The sequence below is a fragment of the Vigna radiata genome, chromosome 8 (assembly GCF_000741045.1).
Source record: "Vigna radiata var. radiata cultivar VC1973A chromosome 8, Vradiata_ver6, whole genome shotgun sequence".
Taxonomy (NCBI): domain Eukaryota; kingdom Viridiplantae; phylum Streptophyta; class Magnoliopsida; order Fabales; family Fabaceae; genus Vigna; species Vigna radiata.
The window spans coordinates 3,221,765-3,243,297 of NC_028358.1; the positions used below are offsets into that span (position 1 = coordinate 3,221,765).

Genomic DNA, 21,533 nt, shown 5'->3' on the forward strand with positions numbered 1-21,533 from the left:
AGAACCACAAAGCATAGTTCTCTTGCATAGACATAACAAGAAGCTGCCAATGGCGCCTAAAATTCATAATAACTTAACTATTATATATTAAAATCACATATGAAAATTTATTATGTTAACAAAGTTCACTTACCCGGATATATAAGGCAAAAAGTATATTTTCTTGCCGCTTGCAAAACTTCTTATCAGATTGTTGTTGATCTGATCAAAATCATTTGGTTCATGAATTGATTGGGGATCAATGAATCCATAATCATCAGAATGCCCCAACTTGTTACTGACCCCAGACATATACCTGAAATAAAAAATTAACTTTGATATAAGGATACTTGATATATAAATCAATTTTATATATAAATAATTGCTCATTTATGTTCCAGAAAGGATTCACACATTTTGTTTTTTTGTTTTTTTTTTATTGCAGAATAGTATTGTGTTATCTAATTGTTTTTTCTGTTTTTGGAGGCTCCATTCGGTCAACGCCCATTTTTATTTCATTTTTTTAAATCTTAATTTGACTTTATTTAAATAAAATTTTATTTTAATTAATTTTAATTTTTTTTTATTATTTAATTTTTTTTAATAAATATGTTATTAATAAATATCATTTTATATTACTTTAATCACTAAGGACATTTTGATAATCTTTAATTTATATCTATTAAAACATTTTTTTTATAACTATTGGCCAAATTCTATACAAACTTTCACAAACTTTATTTCTAAATTTACTCTTAATCATCTTCAAATTTCTTTAAAAGAACAACTTATTCTCAAATCCGCTCAAATTAATTCATTCATTCTTTCTCAAATCATCTCTTTCAAGTGAGCATACTCCGAAAGAATTTGGATCCAACAAAAAAAAACTCTGATTCTTAAACAAATGAGATATTTGTTTAGAAGATAACTAATTTTTAATTATGATGACATAGTGTCTCTCAATTAATAGTTTGTAATTATAATATTTTTAGCAATGTGTACATTTTAGCAATGTGTACCGGGTTTCAATAGACAAAAATACCCTTATATATCATAAATTATAAGTTTTAAGGTTAAGGGTATTTTAATAATTTTCATTCTCAAAATTAAACAAATAAAAAAAGAAACCCCAAACCCTTACCCACCTCTCTCATTCCTCTCAGTCATTTCTCTTTCATCATCTCTTTCACTCCAACCTTTTCTCTGTCATCCCTATTCTAGCCCCAATTGAAAAAAATCAGAAACACTTGTCTTATTTTAATAATTTTCATTCTCAAAAGTAAAAAAAGAAACTCCAAACCCTTACTCACCTCCTTCATTCCTCTCAACCCTTTCTCCTTCATCTCTCTCACTCAAACATTTTCTCTGTCATCTCTGCACTAGCCCCAACTAAAAAAACACTAATTATTAAACGATTTACTTTTGTAAAGAGTTGAGTCATTGACGTATTCACCTTCCGAAAAAAGTTCATTCAAAATCTCTTTAATTTCATTATCTTCACTATATATATTACAGCCGACAGCTTCTGGAAACGGCCTTGTCTCGAATCGGTAGCTTCTGGAAAACGGCAGATGCTTGATCCTTCACCCCACTTTGATCCGGCAGGTCGAACCAATTGTTAGGTTCCTGGGTTTGGAACCTAACAAGAACTCAATCAAAAAGATAGAAATATTGGGGAAAGAATGAGTTTCAATATTATTCACCGTGAAAGAAAACTATTTTACAATGGGAGCATAACCTCCCTGGATGAGGGCATAACCCCACTCTGCAAACAATATGCTTGACTCAATCACAAAATACTCAGATATCCCCTTACACAGTAAAAGAACTCTATTTATATCCACTTTGACCCCTTCCCCTTTTACAACTCTATTTATATCCAATTTGACCCCTTCCCCTTTTACAACTGACTCCTCCACTCCCTTAACTCCTAAGCCCATCTATTATATCACTATATATCCTAACATAGTCTCAATAGGAAAAATGGTTTTTGTTCACTGACGAGCTCATTACATCAATAATGATGATGTAGTGACTCATCAAGGGTGTGTGTTTTAAAAAGACAAAACGGGTATAAGACAAAATGAGGCTTCCCTTCAAAGATGTGCTTCTTCTTTTTGCTTATCACTTCATTTTCAATACTATTTCTTATTATAGTTTAACGTTCACATGGAATCCTGCATGTAAGTTATCAGCTAGTGACTAGCTTTATACTTGCCTTTCCATCCCATATCCTCTCCCTTTATTTTTTTTTTTTTTTCAATCTCTCCTTTTGGGCTGTTCAGGTTAATACAAAATTAGAGGTTCGTGGTGGGATTCTGACTACATCGACCTTATGATACCATTTTCTTTTTTGCAAAATCTAAGTTCTTATGTGGTCCTTTACACGAAGGACTTTTTTAGGTGTTTCTCTTTAAATTTGTCTCAGAGCCTTCCTCTCCACACAATTCTTTTTGGGGCTGTACTGGTGTATTAATTGGCCAAATACATGTTAATGTCATACTTTTTTAACATGTAAATCTATCTAGTCAATGTTCATTTTCTGACAGATCAGCCTACAACCTCAATTCCGTGTGTATTTTAGANTNGCGAATTCTAAATGACTGCAGAATCTATTAATTCTATTCTATTCNTGCAGGTCTGGAAGGGCCAAGGATCAAGAAAGTGGAAACATGCACACAGTGACGGTTTCTTTGTGCAGTTTGAGTCACCCTCTCTGCGAAAGCTCTTTTTCATAGCCAGTTCAAATGAAAAGGGACAGACATTGTGCAGGTTTCTCTCCTATTATCTCTTGCATACACTTATTTACGTGAATATAAGTTTTGTAACAATCTATATGAGAGTTATATTGCAAGTATCAAGTGTTCTTTTTGGGAAGTACGAGGATATATATGCTTATGNTAATTGTTTCTTCTCAACTTTATTCTCTTTTCCTATTTTTACTACTTCCTATCCACTAGGTTGGTAGTGTTTGACTGGGCTTATTTTAGGCTTCTGTTCCCCTCAAAAGAAGTTGACCNAAGCAAAATTTCAATAAAAAGAACTTTAAAAGGCTATCTTTTATAACGGAGAAAGCCTTGAAAGGAGCTCAAAAAGGCTAGATTTAAAAGTTTTGACTTCTGTCAAATAAATTTCAACTTCAGAGTAACTTTTATGTTTAAAAATGAAATGAGTCTTCATAAGCTAAAATTTGCTTATGCATAGGTTAATCTGTACAAGTTGTCTCATATGGCTTCTCTAATTCTCATTTTAAACTTGTGCATAAGCTAATTCTAACTTATGGTAAAATTCTTTTCATTTTTTTCTTATTTTTCTCGTTGAAAAGTGCTTATGGAGAAGTTTGTCCAAACAAGTCTATAAGAATTNGTTATTGGATGACAACACAAAACTATTTTATATCATAAGCGCGTTGCCATTTTCCTCAAAATTTCATCCTTATTTTAAGTTCTTATTTTTAAATTGTAACTTTTAATAGGTCAAGCCCCTACTACTGTTAGAGATTAACAAATTATAACTATATTGTTTGATATTTTCAGGGATCCAGAGGTTTTGGACATTAGTGTTCATGAAGTTCTTCCTCGGTTATTCAAATAAAAGATGCCCTGATCTTAGTGTACTTAACTAGTGCTTGGTGTATATTTATTGGGCATTCATCCCTTCACCTCCCCATTTCAAACCTACACCTCCCATTTTTTTTCTTTAATTACAAAAATAACCTTTTCTTATTTTTTTTTCCATTTTCCAAAATTCCAACTCTCCCACTCTCATCTTCCTGTGCTTTTAAGTTTTGGTGTGCGGCGGTGCGACGGGTGTGTGCAGCGGTGCAACGCGGTGGTTTTTGTTTCGTAGTTTCGTTTATGCCTCTTGGTCTACGAGATGTTAATTTCTTTCTTTCAACATGATATAGGTTGTGTTGATTTCTGCTTCCTTTGAAAATGTATGTAATATAGGGTTTAAGATTGTGTTGATTTCTGATGTGCCCGATTGCGATTTTCTGTTTCGTTTCTGTTGATGTTTCTGGGTGGATAGGAGGAAGAAGACGTCCAGGCTTAAATCGGATGTCGCACATCCGTCGACGGATTTCGACATCTGTTTAGGACCTATTTTTTTTTTTTTTAAGTTTTTAGTTTATTTTATAAGTAATTAAATTTTAACTTTTAATTTATTAGTTTAATTGTATTTTATGAGTAATTAAATTTTAAATATCGACAAACTTTTTATTAGTTTAATTTTTTTTATTTATTAGTTTATTGTATTTTTAATTAATTTATAGAGTATTTAAATTTAATTTAGTGTTATTTTATAATATGTTATTTAATTATATCTAAATTAAAATTATTTTATTAAATAAAATAATTATCATTAAAACCTTAACATAACCGTAAAACTCTTTTAGAAAAATGAATATGATAAGCTAAAACAGTAACATAACATAATTCCAAACCTTAACATGACCAAGTTGTGTTATTTGTATTCCAGAGCTAGGGATGGGAATTGGGCGACCAGAAGAAGCACTCTTCAACAGGGTTGTAGTTCAAGGGTCCATAGATGTAAACTGGCCTTATTGAAGTCCAATTAACACCCTTTGATTGTAGCAAACTTTCTGTCTCAAGCTTTCCCTTGTGCCTACTATTAGGATCGACTGCATCAGTCTATCACAGGAAGACGACACAACACTCTTCGAATATTTATATATTCATCTTAAATTAAAAAAATTTAAAAATTATTTATATATATCTAAACCCTTAAAACTGATTGACCATAATTCAACGGATGTCAACATCCGTTTTAGGTGAAACGGATGTCGACATTCATTCGTTTCAGCTAAAACAGATGTTGACATCCATTGAATTATGGTCAATCAGTTTTGAGGGTTGAGGAAAAGTGGATTACATACCTCTTCGCCGCGCACGTTTTTTTTTCAATCACGGAGACGAAATATGCACAATTGCACCTTTCCTTTACCCAATTCCTCACGGTGAGGAAGCACAAAGAATTAAAAAAAAAACAATAAGGAGAGAGAGCCTCACATTGAGGGAGCACAAAGAATTCAAAAAAAACAATAACGGGAGAGAGAGAAAGAGCAGATACGTGTGGGGGTGGAGGGATCAACATGAGAAAAAATAAGTTTTGTATAATAGGAGATTGAAATTAAAATCAACTTATAAAATAAATTTTAAATTTTAATTAAGGGTATAATAGGAATATAAAAAAATAAGAGTATAAGAAGAGATAAGATTGGAATGGGGAGGTGGAGGACCAAATATGTGGGGTGGAGGGATCAACGCCCAAAAAAACAAGCTCAAAACCTTTATTCAACCCAAGAAATAAGATTGAGAGGTACTCCTTCCACCTCCCCATTTTCTTGCACCACCTCCTCGATATTTCTTAAATTCCAAACTTATCCTTTTTTACTTTTACTTTTTACTTATTTTACCTTTTAACTTTTAAAACCCTAATACCCTTTTTGTTTCACTTAGCCACAAGCCTCCTGCCCCCACCCCCCTACCTCCCTGGTTGGTGCAAGGCCAGAGGCTACGACCTCTGCAACTGATCTCCAAATGAATATTCTCTTTCACCAAAATGACAACAACGCCACCTCACAGGCCTTCACCTTCTTCACTCCCACAGACGCATCCCTCTTCGCTTTCGACATGACTCAGACCGCCTCCACTTACACCGACACGCTCCGTTTCCACGTCGCCCCTTGTCGCCTCTCTCGCCCACCTCCGCCTCCTCCCCGATGGTTACACCTTCCCACGCTCCTCCCTCAGCACCTTCTCCAACTTATGCGCCACAATACCTCTGCCATCGTTGTCGGCGGCGTCGACGTTGCTTCCCCGACCCCATCCCCCAACTCTCATTTTAACTCTTTCTCTCGGCAAAACTCAACGAAGAGGGGAAAATGTAAATAAAGGAAGTTGTTTGAATGAGTATACCCGAGGCAACGGTTGAAGTGGGGTTAACCAAAAGCCCACACAAAACTATCATGATCTCGTACCACCACCACTCTAGGCAAACAGAGACGTAGCTCGGCGCCGCGAGCCGGAGTAGCGGCTTCCACCCGCAGAGATAGTCCCGGGACGGCGCGGCGCAGCGGAGGCTTGTGAAGCACACGTGCGTGGGGAGGAAGAGGAGGATGGAAAGGCTGGAGGCAGCGAAAGATGCCGCGACGCCGGCGAGGCCACGACGGAACCCTTTCGCAGAGTTAAGAGTGCCTTGAAGTCTGAGAGGTAGAGTTCAAACTTGGCGTGGATCGAGATTAAGAAGAAAACGTAACCGATGAGATGGTGGTGACTGTACACTAAAGATACCTTAAAGGAATGTCATGATCCGTTTTCTTTTACCTAAACGGATATTCACATTCGTTTTTACCTTAAACGAATATTCACATCCGTTGAGGAATATTCACATTTCATTTAATTCTAAAAGTTTAAAAGTTAAAGATTAAATTTACTGAAGGGCAAAATGGCGAATGAGGAGGTGCAGGAAGCATAAGTGGAGGTGTAGGGAGCAACACCCAATAAGATTAGGAAACAACAGGCTATGTGTTTATATGGAAATATAAATTTGAAGATGAATTTGAAAAAGAGGAAATAGTATGAAATAATTTGAGAATAAATTAAGTCTTATATTTTTTAAAAAGATTTAAAAGTGTTAGAAAATGAATTTATAAATAAAATTTATGTAAGATTTAATTGATATGAGAGATAAAAAATGTTTTAATTAATAAAAAATAAAAATTATTAAAATATTTTTAGTAGTAAAAGTAATATAAATGATATTTATTAATAACATATTTATTACAAAAATTGATTTTAAAAAAATTATATTTAAGTAAAGTTAAATAGTAGTATTTAAAATTTATTTTTCTAAACATAGTTTATAGCTAATAAAAAAAATATTTTGCTTAGATACTATTTAAAACATAGAAAATATCAAAATATAAACAATTAAAATTAAAAGTTGAAATGTCAAAATTCGAAATTATTATTTTATTATTTATAATTATTACCATTCCAATATTATTGATATTAACAAAACCAAAATTCTGAATTCAAATATATATTGATTACAGTGCTTTATTCTATGCATTCTGAAAGTTAAAATTATAAAAGGATAAAAATAAGTTTTAATCTTAAATATCAGTTCAAATTATATATTATTCATAATTTAAAGAAAGATGTAAATGCATAAAAACGAACAAAATTTAAATGGTCAATTCGTCTTTATTAATTTTTTTGGAGAGTAAAATCCCTCTAAACGAAGAGAGTCTAAAACATTGGTACAGAGTATGAAAAACATAGAAACTTAAAAATAAAACAACCATAATTCAATGTTTCCATAAGGGTTAAGATCAACACAAAGTATAAAGATTTCTTGGACACAGCTCACACGGGGCGCACTTGAAGCCAACAAAAAAGATAGAACAAGTTAAATGACATATAAAAATGAACTTCAAGCAAAAGGACCAAATTATAACAGTTGAGTATTTAGGTTTTAGAAATCAAAGATTTACCTTATCAGTGCATAAAATACATAAATCTTTTATCTCCTTCATCGGAAAAATCCAAAATTATTGGCGGATTATAATTAAAATTGATTGATTAACTAATATATGACACAATTTTTATTTATTTTTTATTGTTGGAAGTGCACATCATTTAAAGATAAAATCAATTTATAATATATAAGTGAATGCAAACTTTATTTTATAAGTCGATTTTATAGAATTGAATTAGATTTAAAAGTCATTTTATAATCTTTGTTATGAAATATTGGAAGTTAAACTTATTATAAGTTAATTAGTCGTGGGTTGGTGAAATCACTTCATGGCTACTAATAACCACAACGAAGTACCTCAACTAAAAAACATAATTAAAAAATAAATATGGTTGGCAATTCAAAAGTGTTTATAAGTTTATTCTTTTTGAAGTTGTACTAATCTTATAAATAGCTACTTTAATTAATATTTAGTTATTGGTGGTCCATGGCATAATGTATGTGATATTTGATGTTCCCGTCCTCTAGTGTATGTATTATTGCTATCATTCTTCTATGTAGAGTTGTTCCATCATTCCAAATCAAACATTTCATACAGGAAAATAACAAACATATCATACATATATAATAACACACTCAATCATGCCAACATTACTTAAGAAAATGTTAAAAGGACATTCCAATAATATCATATATTATGCTCATGTTCTTTTCGGTGCAAGGGCTTAGAAGAAAGTTGATCTTAACATACATACCCTTAAAGAAAGGAGGAAAACCTAACAACTGGAAGACATAGCAAGGGATGTGCCCTAGGAAGTGCCATTCCAGGTCCTTCTTCCATGTCAACAACTCCTTTCCCATCTTCACCAACCTTCCATTCAAAACACTGAATCATTCCAGCCAGTGTTGTGGGAACGATCTGCAAAGCCAGTGAAGCACCAGGGCAGCTTCTTTTCCCAGCTCCAAATGACAAAAGTTCAAAATGCTGCCCCTTCAAATCCAAAGGGCTTTTTCCCTCTTCATCAAGGAACCTCTCTGGCTTGAACTCGAGTGGGTTTTCCCAGTACTTTGGATCTCTACCAATGGCCCATACATTCACAAACACAGTGGTTTTTGCTGGAATCTCATACCCTTTAACTTTACAATCTTCAGTGGATTGCCTCCCTATCAAAGGTCCTGTGGGGTGAAGCCTCATTGTTTCCTTCACTATGGACTGAACATAAGGAAGGTTAGGAATATCTGATTCCTCCACCAATCTCTTCTTACCAACCACTGATTCAATCTCTTCCCTTGCTTTTACCATCATGTCTCCATGGTTTATTAGCTCAGCTAAAGCCCACTCTATTGTAACGGCTGATGTCTCAGTTCCAGCACCAAACATATTCTGCAAATTACATAACCAAAAATCTTATTGTAAGTTTACTTTATAAAGTGTAGAAACTAAGCATTTTTTTTTTCCTGAAAGGGACTTCTAATTACCAATATGAAGGCCTTGATATTTTCTCTTGTTAATCTAATCTCTGAATGTTCATCAGCATAGATATCAAGAAGAATATCAAGTAAATCCTTCACTGTTTCATCTCCATCACCACCTTTTTCCTTCTTCTTTCTTCTTGCATCTTCGTGTTCCTTTATGATCTTCTCCATTATGGCATCATACCTACTTCTAACTCTCTCAAGCTTTTTACCAAACCCCTGCAAATCCAACTTCCTAACAAACCACAACATGTCTCCCAAGTTGAACTTCCCACAAAGCTCAGTCATCTCTTTCACCAGCTCAATCAACTGGTGCCCTTCACCTTCAACATCACAACACCTTCTTCTCAAAGCCATTCTTGTGATTATGTTATTTGTGAGCATGGCTAGCTCCTTGCTTATGTTGACCTCCTCTCTCAAAGCAGCCTTTTGCATGATGGTGTTCAAGAACAGCCTTGTCTCCTCAGCTCTAATGGGAAGGTGCTGGTGAAGCATGCGGCTTCCGAGGAGTTCAGTCATGCAAAGCCTTTTCATGAACCTCCAATAAGGTCCATAGGGTGCCTGCACAAAATCTGAAGAACCGTATGTGATGTAGTCCATATTTGTTCTTTTGGGTCGGTTTAGGAAGCATGATTCGTTGGTTTTGAGGCACTGACTTGCCATTTCAGGCGATGAAACAAGAACACAAGGGTTGGAACCAAGGAAGAGGTAGACCAAAGGGCCATAGCGTGATGAGATGGTGTGAAATGCTTGGTGAGGGAGGTTGCTGAGGAGGTGGAGGTGTCCTAATACAGGGAGGGCTGTAGGACTTGGTGGTAGTCGTGGCCGCCGTTGCCTCATTCGAAACTTTGTCAGGATTACATGTAACAAGAATACTGAGGATAGCCACACAAAATACTCACCAAAACCAGCCATGAATATTGGAAAACAGTTTCTATTATGAACAACACAGCTAAGTTTATCATTCTTATATGCTAGCTGCCCACCAAATCATCAAAATCATAAAAAGTTATTTTTAATATTTTTATTTATTATTATTTTTTATATAGGAATGTTTATTCAATGTTAAGTGTTTCATTGCGTAAACTTTAGTATATGGGGTAAAATAACAAGTTTATCTTCTTTGTTCCCTCTGTTTTTTAGTTTTATTTTATTTGAAAAACTTTTATTGTTATCAAAATTCTATTTTACATCAACGATTCAATTTCTTCGATATTTACTGAGTTCATTCAAATCTTCAAGTTTTGTTTTTTTTCTATAATCTTGATCATATTTTTTTTGTATGATTTTTTCAAAGAATGCAATTATCAATTTCCCCAAAATCAACACATTTGATCGCATTTATTTTCTTTCTACAATTTTTTAACTTTAATTCAATTATTATTTGGTACTTAATTCGATATTTATATAATTGTTTTTTATATTTGACATTGAATAAAAGAGAATGTGTACCATTTTCAAATTAAACTTTTGATAATATTACCTTTACTTTGATTTGATATTTAGTTTTGTGTAAAAAAAATTATTTTATTAATATGGAAAATAGTAATCAGACCGGACTCACATATGTAGATGATGAAAACGAAAACGAAATAAAAATTTGATGAGACAATAATATAGATGAATTTTCATTTTAAAACTAAGAACAATAATAATAATATTTTCATTCACCTTATCGTATATTGTCTTTCCTAACTTTTAAAATATAATATTCAATATATGATAGAGTTTGGAGAAGTATTGTCCAGTAAAAAAAAATGATTAAACATATTGGCTATACTCATATAAAAATGGTATTTTGTAGTTAGTATCAATATTAATATTTCATATTTTTTTATTTATATATAAAATTGAAAGTCTTCTAACCATTAACTGTGTTTGAATCAAGCAATATACTGGAGCAGTTTAACAAGTAATGGATAATGAATATTTAATATCTATTTATAAATAGATTGAATGTTATAGTAAATATTTTTTATTTGTTAATACTTAAAATTAATTAAGTTAAATTTAATTTATATTTTATTAACTAAATTTAATTAAAATTAAATTTTAATTTATATTTAATTTAAATTATATTATATTTTATATTTTATTTTTATTTAAAAGTTTAATTTTTTTTTTTAAATTATAAGTATCTACGTATATCTATCCGCATATTTAAAAAAAAATCAATAATTATTTATTAAATAACTTTAAAATTTCAGTTGCGTCAGACAAAATGTATATAATAATAATCTGTTTTCGTTACACATGAACCTTTGTATTTTTCTTTTGTGGGGAAGCATATTTTAACCTAACAAGTTATTCCTAGAACACACCATGCAAAAAATAATGATATTCTTCTAGGAAAGTTTGTCAAATAAAATCTAAGTGGTTCACACATCAAATCAACATTGTATGCGATAAGATTAAATATAATAGCATGAAAGTGATCTATGCAGTTAATATATATAATAGGAAAAACTTCTTTTAATAATTTTTTTTTATAACTTTTTGAAAAGGTTTATATGATAGTTTATAATTACTTTATTTTAAATATATTTTTAAACATAAATTCAAATATATCAATAAAATAATAATACGAATTTTATTGTTAAAATATTATTAAAAATAGTTATCAAAATATCAAAATTTATATAATATTCACTTTCGATAAGGTAAATATTAGAATCCGTGTATTTTCTAATTTCTTCCTTCTTGATTTTTGTTGCTAAATTAATATACGTGAGTGGTCCTATAAATTATAATACAATATGAATGAGCTAAAATATTAAAATCGTACATTTTCTAATTTGTACCTTGTTGGTTTCTTGTTGAATGAAAATACGAGGGTGGTCCTATACTAGATTGTCGTACTTCTTTTTCCTTACATTATAAATAGAAGAAATATATTTTGTGTATGGCATGTCTTATAAATCTAGATCGATCTTTTAATTTTAGCTTTTGCACCTATTTTTAATTCCTATTGAGATATGCTTTTACGCCTGCATTTGTCATACTAAAAGTTTGTCTTGGATACTTTTGTTTGTATATGCTTGTACATGCATGGATTAGTGATTAACAAAATTCCTTTTAATATATCGATCCCCTAATTTGTATTTGTTGTTGTCTATTTTGAATTTATGTGTAGAAATTTTTTTTATCATTCTACCACTTATTCTTTATGTGTCTCCTCTTAACAATCTAGTTCACCTAGAAAATTTTATTCTTTCTCTCTCAGTTTTTAACATATGAATTTTATGCATTTTTCACTACAAAAAAGACTTTGACGTTAATTATTTTGAACATTCAACGTCCAACCTCACCTTGATGCCATATTGGAAGACATCACGTCAATTGACGTCGAATGACACGTGGACAGATGTTAAAATTGACGTCAGACCTATACTTTGACCGTGCCTCTATCTCACTGAGCAAGAAAATCCTAGAGTGAGCCACTGGAACAAAATTGCCATCCAATTGTGCTCTAACAAACGTTAATTGATGTCGGACTTTGCACTAATCGATGTCCAACTTGTTTTTTTTTTTAAACAAACTTGTTTTTACAATAAAACTACACTTGAAATACAAAAAATATCCTAAAATATCACAAAATTATATTATTACGTGTTTGTAGTGATTATACTACTAAACAATCTAAAAAGAAATCCAAAACTTAAACAATCAAAATTTTGTTTAATAATTAGATTCAAACATTTACTTGAGTTAAGAAAAATATCATTTATATCTATCTTGTCTAACCAAAAAATGATATTGTTTCTTTGCTTTCATGTGTTCTAAACCATAGCTTCCCAAACACAACACCAAAATTATGTTTTCTTTGTTTTTCAACTATTGTAATCCAAATTTTTGAAAATAATGTTGTATGCTTAAGCAATGTTATAGTGTAGTAATTCCACTTTCACTTTTATAATAAAACTATATTAAAAATCCTTAAGTCTCTTACTCCAAATTCACCTTCTTCATTTAGCATGGAACTTTTTTTCCATTTAAACTAAACAATCTTCCTATTCTCCTAATCCTAACACGAGATCTATAAGAATCATATTTGTATTTTCCTTATATTTTCCCCAATACAAACATTTTTAATAAGGATAAAAAAAACATAACATTTTTTATGACTAATTTTATTAGAAATTTGTATCGAAAATAATGTGAGTTCTCTTTCATAAACAATACATTGTAGCAATTATTCTTTATCACAATAAGATTCATAAATAAAAATGTCATAAATATAAACTACATCATAAACACTTATCACATATAAGTATATCATTATAAGTGAGGATTATAGAGTGTGAGCCACCAACAAAGGAGTAATAATAAGGAGTTATAAGGTGGCTTAGTGATAAAGTTGGATGGGATGATGACAGGCTCGTAATCAAAAGACTAATTATAAGAAGTATGGTTGAACACATTCAAGAAGAGATAAAGTCATATGTGAAAGGTGAAGTCAAGCTTTTATTCTCTTAGGTCATCTTGGAGCACATATAGTAGACTAGGAATAGTTTGAACCTTGTATTATAGGTTAAGTAGTATAGGATTTCCTTTTTGGGCCTTGTGTAACGAGTCAAATAGTGTAGGTTTTTGTCAATTTGGGTCAATACCCATGGTTAACCCAACTGGGATGTATATTGAGAGTTGATCACATGTGTCAAAGTTTTATCCTAGCTTGGAGAGCAAGAGAGAGAGGTGTCCTACATTTAAAGAGAGTGGTCATATGTCATGCTACTAATGAGAGGATTTCCCATAAGTAATGGTCATGTGTCATTCTAGGAATTGAGATGTTCTTCCATGATAGTGGCCCCATGTTCTCCTCTTAATGGAGAGGAATTTTGCCTTGGTTCCCAAGCTAGTCAAGTTAAGGTTTATAGGGTTTTTCTTTTAAAAATTTAAAGACATCTTAGCCTATAAATAAAGATGTCTCCCCATGTAAATTCATTTTGATATTAGTATTGTTATGCTGCCAAATTATTGTGTCATCATACTTTTCTCTAAAAGTCATGATTAGAGCATTCTATGTTGTTTTCTTTAGTCATCTTCTTTTAGAGTTGACGTAATCTCTCTTAAGAACTCAAACACCATCATATGACCATCAAACACTCCAAACTGAGAGCATTCCCCACAATACAATCTTGTTTCCACGAACTCACTTTAATGGAGTCATCTTCATGATTTGAATCATCCTAACTTAACGAGGAGGTCACCAAAAGGTAAAAGGGATTATGAGTTCAATTTTCTCACTAACACTTGAAAGTTACAAGATTAGTTTGATGAGTTTAGAAGGGAGAGGAAGAAATATTGTAGATTCAATTATTTTCACTAACAAAATACTAATAACTAACATTTATCAATAAAAGAAAAAAAAAATTACAATGGTGACAAATATAAAAGAAAAATGGGTAAAGAGATCCATTCCAAAATGCGAGAGTGCATGACAAAAGTTTGGGGTAGAGAAAGAATGATTCTAATTTTAAATTCCATAATAAAATTTCTATATGGTCAATAAAGTCTAATTGGGCTAGTTACAATCTAGATTCTTTTAATTTGTTCCCCAAAACTCAAGCGATATCCAATTTCCCTTAAAAATAATAGTGGGTAATCCGAAACTAAAATTTGAATTGCTTTTTTCTATAAGAGAGAGTGACACTATACTTTTGTTTTGGAATGTGGAAAAATAATGTTTCCTTTTCATTAGCTGGTTATATACCTTTTATGTCTAATTTAAATATTTTGAGTTTTAACTAAAAATATTTTTGTTTGTATTAGCTGGGAAAGACATTATCTTTCGAAGTTAACCATCTTCGGATGAATACAGCTAGTCTGTGTTCTATAAAAGGATTAAAATGTTAGAAGGAAAAATTACAATATCTTCTCTCTAACTTCAAAAAGTAAACAATAATTCTTTTTTTTTTTTAAACTAAGAAAATCACTTACAAGAAAAATCTTAAATGATAAACTAAATTTATTGTCTTAATTTTTGTTTTTCATGAAGTAATAAAAATAAAACTAATATATCTTATTAAAGAAAAGGTTATGTTCTGTTTATTAAAAAATAGTAAAAATGGTTTTTGACACATTTTTACACTTTCACCTTTCCATTAATACACTCGACATAACACATAGTTCCCTAATCTTTTTATATACATATATAATATTATCTCATAACATTACATTTTGAGGACAAAATTAGAATGTTGATTAAAGCATCAGCATATGGGTAATATTTCTTCTTTCTACATTTTTGTTTATAGCGGACGTTGCTTAAATATTATGCAAAAGAATCTTCAAATAGTAGAATGTAGTATTTTTCAAGATAAAATAAGCGTTAATCCCTCTAAAATTTATAAAGTTTTTTGTCTTTTTTTTAAAAAGAAAAAAGAAAATTGTTCTATTTTAATCGATTATAATTTGAATAATGTACCCTTATTGGTTCCTGAAGTGATTCAGATCGAATTTTACGTAAGAAAAACACGTGATTTAGATAATACTGGAGAGACCAAATGAACTTCATAATTTTTAGTCGAACAAAAACATATATTAAACCCTGTTTTTAATAAGAAAAGGCAAAATATAAATTAATCATCCCATAAGAAGCATCAGACCAAGATAAAACAATGAAAAAACCCAGAAAAAGAATGCTCAAAATGGATTAAAGCATAAATTTTATATTTTATAAAGGAGAGCATACTTTAGGATTGTAAAATTTCACCAAAGCGATATATCAAGAATTGTGAACAAATTTTGTATTAGATTTCCATCCTAGTTCAGAATAACAAAATCTTGTGAATCACACAATATTATTTTAATCACTAGAAGTAATGTTTCCAAAATATTATTTATATTGAGATCCATATAGAATGATAAAATGGGTTAATCCAACTCGTTTTAACCTATCTATGTTCATCACTACTCATTCATCTATATGTTTATTATCTCTTATCCATACCAAAATCACCACTCAGATCAATTTGTAAAAAAATTCTGAAAACAGAACATTGCACCTACTAATAATCAAGAACCGCAGCATCTTTCTTTAGGATCTCTTTTTTGCGTTGATCTCTGTAAGATCTTTGCAGGTAATTCTGATAAAAACCAAAAGTACTTAGAAAGAAAAATATACTACACATCTTTTGTCTTTTACTGCGATTTGTAAGCAACCGAAACATGAAAATGTAACTGCAAAGCTTATATAATTTCACAAGAATTATAGTTACTGTAAGTTGATCCCCTCCTATAATTAATAAATATCTCACATTAAAGACAACATTAATACTAAAATTCAACTACTGGCCAAAAACAACTGCATCCAGCTAGTTATACAGTTTGCATTCCTCTGTCCGAACTGAACCATCCCTTCAAAACCGGGGATTTGTATTAACAAATTGAAATCCTAAAGCTGTAAAAGATTAAAACAGCAGAAAAACTGCATGCCTGTGATCAACAAGCATAGTGATAAATAAATATAGACTACATTTTGCTGATTGGATGACCAATAAAAGTATCTGCCCTCTCTACAAACGCCACGTGTAGGCGGAGTCGGGGGAGCAATATGCTCCCAAGAAGAGTGGAAACAAGCGAAACCTAAGACTATCCACAGCAGCCACCCTTTCTTTCACCAGCATTCATGTCTTGGTTGGGAACAATTATCTTGGTTCCCTTCAGAAGCCCTGAACTGCCAAGTGGATCAGCATCATCATTGGCAGTTAGTGTTTTCTTGCTTATAAGTCTGTATATCTCAGTTAGAATAGTCAGAAAGGCAGTTTCCACATTAGTGGACTCAAGTGCTGATGTCTCCATAAAGAATAGGTTCTCTCTTTGAGCAAACTCCTCGGCATCTTCAGTTGGCACTGCTCTAAGAGTTCCAAGATCACATTTGTTACCAATTAGCATGACAACAATATTTTTGTCTGCATGGCCTCTCAGTTCCTCTAACCACTTTGCCATGTTATCAAATGATTGACGCTTAGTCATGTCATAAACTAACATTGCTCCAACAGCACCGCGATAATATGCACTAGTAACTGCCCTGTACCTGAGAGAAGAAAAAAGAGATTTCAGAAGCTAATTTGCAAAAAAAAAAAAGTAGAAAACAATTCAAGTTGTGACAAAGGTGCAAACCAAGCTAAAGCAAAGAGCATATATATAACATAATTAGAATAACCTTGGACGCAGAAACATCGACCTCAACAATTCAGCAGCCTCAAACTTGTTTAGGAAATCACCACCTGCATTTTTTTTCGTATTTCATAATTTGGCACCCCATCCTTATATTTTATCGCAATCAACAACAGTGATTCCACACTTCACTAAACATCCAATGATCCAAACTTTACAAGAACTAAACCCAAATAAGACATAAAATGAGTTTAATTTTTACGCACATGTAAATAAGTTTTTAACTGTCAACTGATCAGAAGTCATTTTATGACTTTTAAAGGAATCTATCATTATATAAAAATCCGACCGTCATTATTTTTTAACTGGCATATCACTTGTTGATTTACTACACACCCACTTAATTTCATCCTCTCTCGTTTATTTTCCCTTTATGTAGGTTACCATGCATGGGTTTAGGCCTAGTTTATTATAAAATTCAACAAACTTATCATTCATAACCATCTATATTATTATAAATTCCAACTAAAATCAAACAAAATTACATAAATTTTCAATAACGACAATGCAAATCTTGATCACAAGATCCTCTAATTAAAAACAATCAAAACTAAATTTTCCGCATGAACATCAAACACACTTCCCTTTCCTTTTCCACTTGGTCCTCTTCCCCCTACATTATAAGGTCCTCCCAGACTCAACCACAACCAAAACAATTCAACTCGACCATTAAACAAACCAAGTTAGCTCCAACACTTTCCAGCTGTTTTCAAATACACTATGATCACGTGAATATGCATTTAATTCCTACCTTCGAGTTTGATGAGTTTGTGACTCAGTAAACTTGAGAAAACTCGGGATAAGACAGAAATTATATAAACTACTGATCTCTAGCAAAGTTCAAATCATTTCCAATACTGCAAATCATCTAAACCACACAAGAAACGTGTTATTACATTAATAAACAACAACAGAAACGAAAACGACATTCCAGCAAGCAAAACGACACGCAATTTCTAAATTGATTGTTCAACAGTACAACGAAGCAGAAGGATTTGAACGATTATAGGTGCGTTTGGAAGGCCTCTTCTTAAATATTGTTATTGAATTTATGAGAAGCAAAACGACAGGCAAAGGAAAGCGAAACGCGAAAGGAGAAGAGAATGGACCTTTCTTGGCCAGCGGTGTCCCATATTTGAGCCTTGACGGTTTTGTTATCGATGATGAGCGTTTTGGTCTGAAACTCGACGCCTATGGTGGCTTTTGAATCGGCGCTGAATTGGTTTCTGGCGAAGCGCGCGAGGAGCTGGGTTTTGCCGACGGCGGAGTCACCGATCAACACGACTTTGAAGACGTAATCGATCTTGTGGTTGAAATCGCCGTACAGGTTCGACATCCCGCGGAAATGAGACGGTGATGGCTACGCGAGACGGAGGGTGCCGTTGGCGACGACGTCGTTTAGATGAAGCATTGCGAAAAGCTGTTGTTGGGATCGCGGAGGGGGTAAGGCATGATCGTCGTGATCATCATGATCATCACATGTTGGTGATAGGAAGAAGGAGGGAAACGCGGTCGTTTTGGTTGTTGGGTTGACAGAAGAAGAGGCGTGAGGAAGAAGAAAAGGGGTGGTGGCCGTTTGGGGTAAGGAAATGAGAGAATTAGTAGAATTTTATTTTAATATATTACAACTTTTTTTTTAATTATTTACTTTTGTATTTATGAATAGTGTTTTTGTAACGTGATGTTATGTAAAATTTTATATATATAATTTTACTTATATATATATATATATATATATAAGTCATTAATTATATTTTTAATTTAGCTTTAAAAATATTAGTCTTAATAGAATTTACTACATTTTTTTATTTCTTTAATTGATAAAAAATGTATTTTAATACATAATTTAGTATATTGTTTAAATGCAATATGTTTTATTATAATTATTAGTAAGAAAGAGACACTAATTTTTAGTTACATAAAATAAAGGATGACTTATAATGTTTCGCATCGTTTGTATTATATATATATATATATATATATATATACTATAATACTATAAAGCATATTATATATATATATATATATATATATATATATATATATATATATATATATATATATAATTTTAAAAGAACGAATATGATATATTATTATCATCCTTGTATTCAATTCATATCTTTATCGTCATTCTCATTTAAATTATTAAAATACTTATATATAGTATTCTATTAGTTTTTAGACATGTTAATAGTTGGTCCTAGCCATATTTTTATTTACTTTGACCAAATAGACATTAGATCGTAATTAGAGCAATTTTTCATGTTGGTTAATAGTTTAATTTGTTGATTACTTTTGTTTTTTTAGTATATAACTTTTTTCACACTTATCTAATTTAGTTTATTAATTTTTCATTGCATTCTTCATTCAATTATCTTTAATTTGAATGCAAGAGCACATATTTTTTTATTTATGTGGAAGTTGTAATTTTTTTTATAAAATCTAAAATAATTCATACATATATTGTTAAGTTGTTGTGTATTTGTACTTAAGAAAGTAGTATGAAAATTTAGGATAAATGTACTTTACTGTAGGAGTAATATGAATTGTAAAATTGGTGAAACAAAGACATGATGTATGTATATTTATATATCGAGATTGATAAGTATAATGCAATATGAAAATATATGTTTGTTGTAATTGATTGTGAACATTATATCACTTAGTATGGATAAATACAAATATGGGTGATTAATATTTGGAATTTGAGGTGGAATCAAGTTTGTGGATGAAAGTACGCATTTAATGTAATTATGGGGTCTCATGTGTAGATTCTATGGTGGTGTTCCTTTAGTGAATCAGAATATCGAGTATAATATTATAATTTGGTTAGGTGACTATGAATGGTGCAATGACTATATCATTAAATCCTATGTTTTGAATTGGTTGAGATATTAACTTATAGGTTTAAAAGAATGGGGATCAAAATAGGAACAACCAACATAAATAGGAACAACCAACATAAATAGGAACAACTAAAAGGTTTAAAGCTAATATAAATATACAAATTTATTTATAACCTAATTGGAAAGAGTTAAAATGGAATAAACTCCACCAATTTAATATCAATTATAATAATTGATATTTAACACTAATAATTAAATTAAATAAAGAGAAAGTAAATATACAAAAATTAGTTAATAAAGACTAATTATTACAATTTAAAACTAATTATTATAATTGATATTCACCTTTTTTGTGTTCACGTTTATTTTCCAAATTTACCCTTTAAATTAAAGTGTTTCTACACTAAAATAATTATTTTACCAATTTTACCTATAAAATAAATAAAAATTATTTACAATAAAATTATAAAAATTATTTATATTTATTTTCCTAATTAAAATAATATATACTTATATATAAAGGATATTTTTCTTTTTATGTCCACAATTCTTTTCCAAATTTTGTTCCCATTTCATAACCCAAAAATTAATACATAATAAGATATGCTATCATATATTAAAATATAAGATAAGCAAAGTGCCATATTAGAATTTGCTTGTGTCATGTGAATTTTCTTGCAACAAGTTGAGGACTATGTCAACTTTCTCAATTCTAGAAATTTTCTGAAAGCTTAAATTTGATTTTTGAACTCATATCCTTTCAATTTATGTGTTTGTTTTTTCTGTAAATCTGATATTAGTATACTTAGAAATTGCCACACTATCTTTTTCCCTTTGTTTATGTTTGTTATTTTGTGTTTATAACATCAGAATTCNAAGCCCTNTTCCGGCACAAANTTTCAGTATGTTGAGAACACTATAGTATGCCATGATTATCAGGAGATAAAAATTCAAGAAAGTACACAGGTGCTAGGTATTGGGGCAATTCCTCGTTCAATTCTTGTCATCTTAAAGGATGACCTCATTGATGTTGTTAAAGCTGGAGGTATTCACTTCAAATTTTGATAACTATTGTATCCCATACACTTTGATTTTTAATATATGACTTGATCCAGGGGTTATTACCGCTGGAAATTATGAGCAGGTTTCAGTATAATGTGTGGTAGCTCTATTTCTCATTCACTAGTATTTGATCTAAGAAATATAGTCCTTGAACTATGGTTTTTCCTTTTCGAAAATTATGTACAGGTTTGTGATATTGCTGTTCTTGACATCTCAGCAACAACCATTGATCAAGATGAATCAAATGTTAAAAATATTCCTTCAAGTAAAGGTCTGGTGTTGTGCTCGAAGGATGATAACGGATAAGTGATGGAAGTCTTTGGTTTTTGTAATAGATCATGCATATTTTCCCTCTAAACTTATATTAGTTATGCAGGCTTTAATTTTGATACCGAGGATGGAGACAAGGTATTACCAGGTTTCCTTGATTCAATAATTGGAATTCATCGAGGTGAATCAAAGTCTTTTCCTCTTGTATTTCCTGAA

The 21,533-nt window shown here is 31.2% G+C and overlaps 2 protein-coding genes and 2 long non-coding RNA genes across 6 annotated transcripts in view; 2 read left to right on the forward strand and 2 right to left on the reverse strand.

The window, feature by feature from the left end:
- LOC111242372 overlaps positions 1 to 4,142 on the forward strand; it is a 14,085-nt gene extending 9,943 nt beyond the window's left edge. Inside the window, exons 1-3 of one of the 3 annotated variants that reach the window (XR_002669318.1) lie at positions 2,265 to 2,382; positions 2,618 to 2,751; positions 3,516 to 4,142. This is a non-coding gene — a long non-coding RNA (uncharacterized LOC111242372). Of the gene's footprint in view, positions 1 to 2,264; positions 2,383 to 2,438; positions 2,494 to 2,617; positions 2,752 to 3,515 lie in introns of those variants that run through there. The other 2 variants (XR_002669317.1, XR_002669316.1) reach the window with 2 other exon arrangements.
- Positions 4,143 to 8,122: 3,980 nt separating this feature from the next.
- On the reverse strand, positions 8,123 to 9,860 carry LOC106770064 (cytochrome P450 93A3). The gene is made up of 2 exons (XM_014655889.2): positions 8,962 to 9,860; positions 8,123 to 8,866 (listed from the first exon to the last, which is right to left on the reverse strand). Exons 1-2 carry the CDS (start codon positions 9,796 to 9,798, stop codon positions 8,240 to 8,242), a joined length of 1,464 nt encoding a protein of 487 aa, XP_014511375.2. The 5' UTR covers positions 9,799 to 9,860; the 3' UTR covers positions 8,123 to 8,239.
- Positions 9,861 to 16,174: 6,314 nt separating this feature from the next.
- The window catches only part of LOC106771500 (ras-related protein RABA4d), a 10,245-nt gene continuing 4,886 nt past the window's right edge, over positions 16,175 to 21,533 (reverse strand). Inside the window, exons 1-2 of the mRNA XM_014659015.2 lie at positions 18,249 to 18,744; positions 16,175 to 16,996 (exon numbers count right to left, since the gene is read on the reverse strand). Coding sequence (XP_014514501.1) covers positions 16,552 to 16,996; positions 18,249 to 18,475 — 672 coding nt within the window. The 5' untranslated portion in view covers positions 18,476 to 18,744 and the 3' untranslated portion in view covers positions 16,175 to 16,551. Of the gene's footprint in view, positions 16,997 to 18,248 lie in introns of the transcript that reaches the window.
- Positions 20,529 to 21,533, forward strand: LOC106771733. Its single transcript, XR_001376500.2, has 3 exons — positions 20,529 to 21,030; positions 21,234 to 21,318; positions 21,424 to 21,533. It is a non-coding gene; the product is annotated as an uncharacterized LOC106771733 (long non-coding RNA).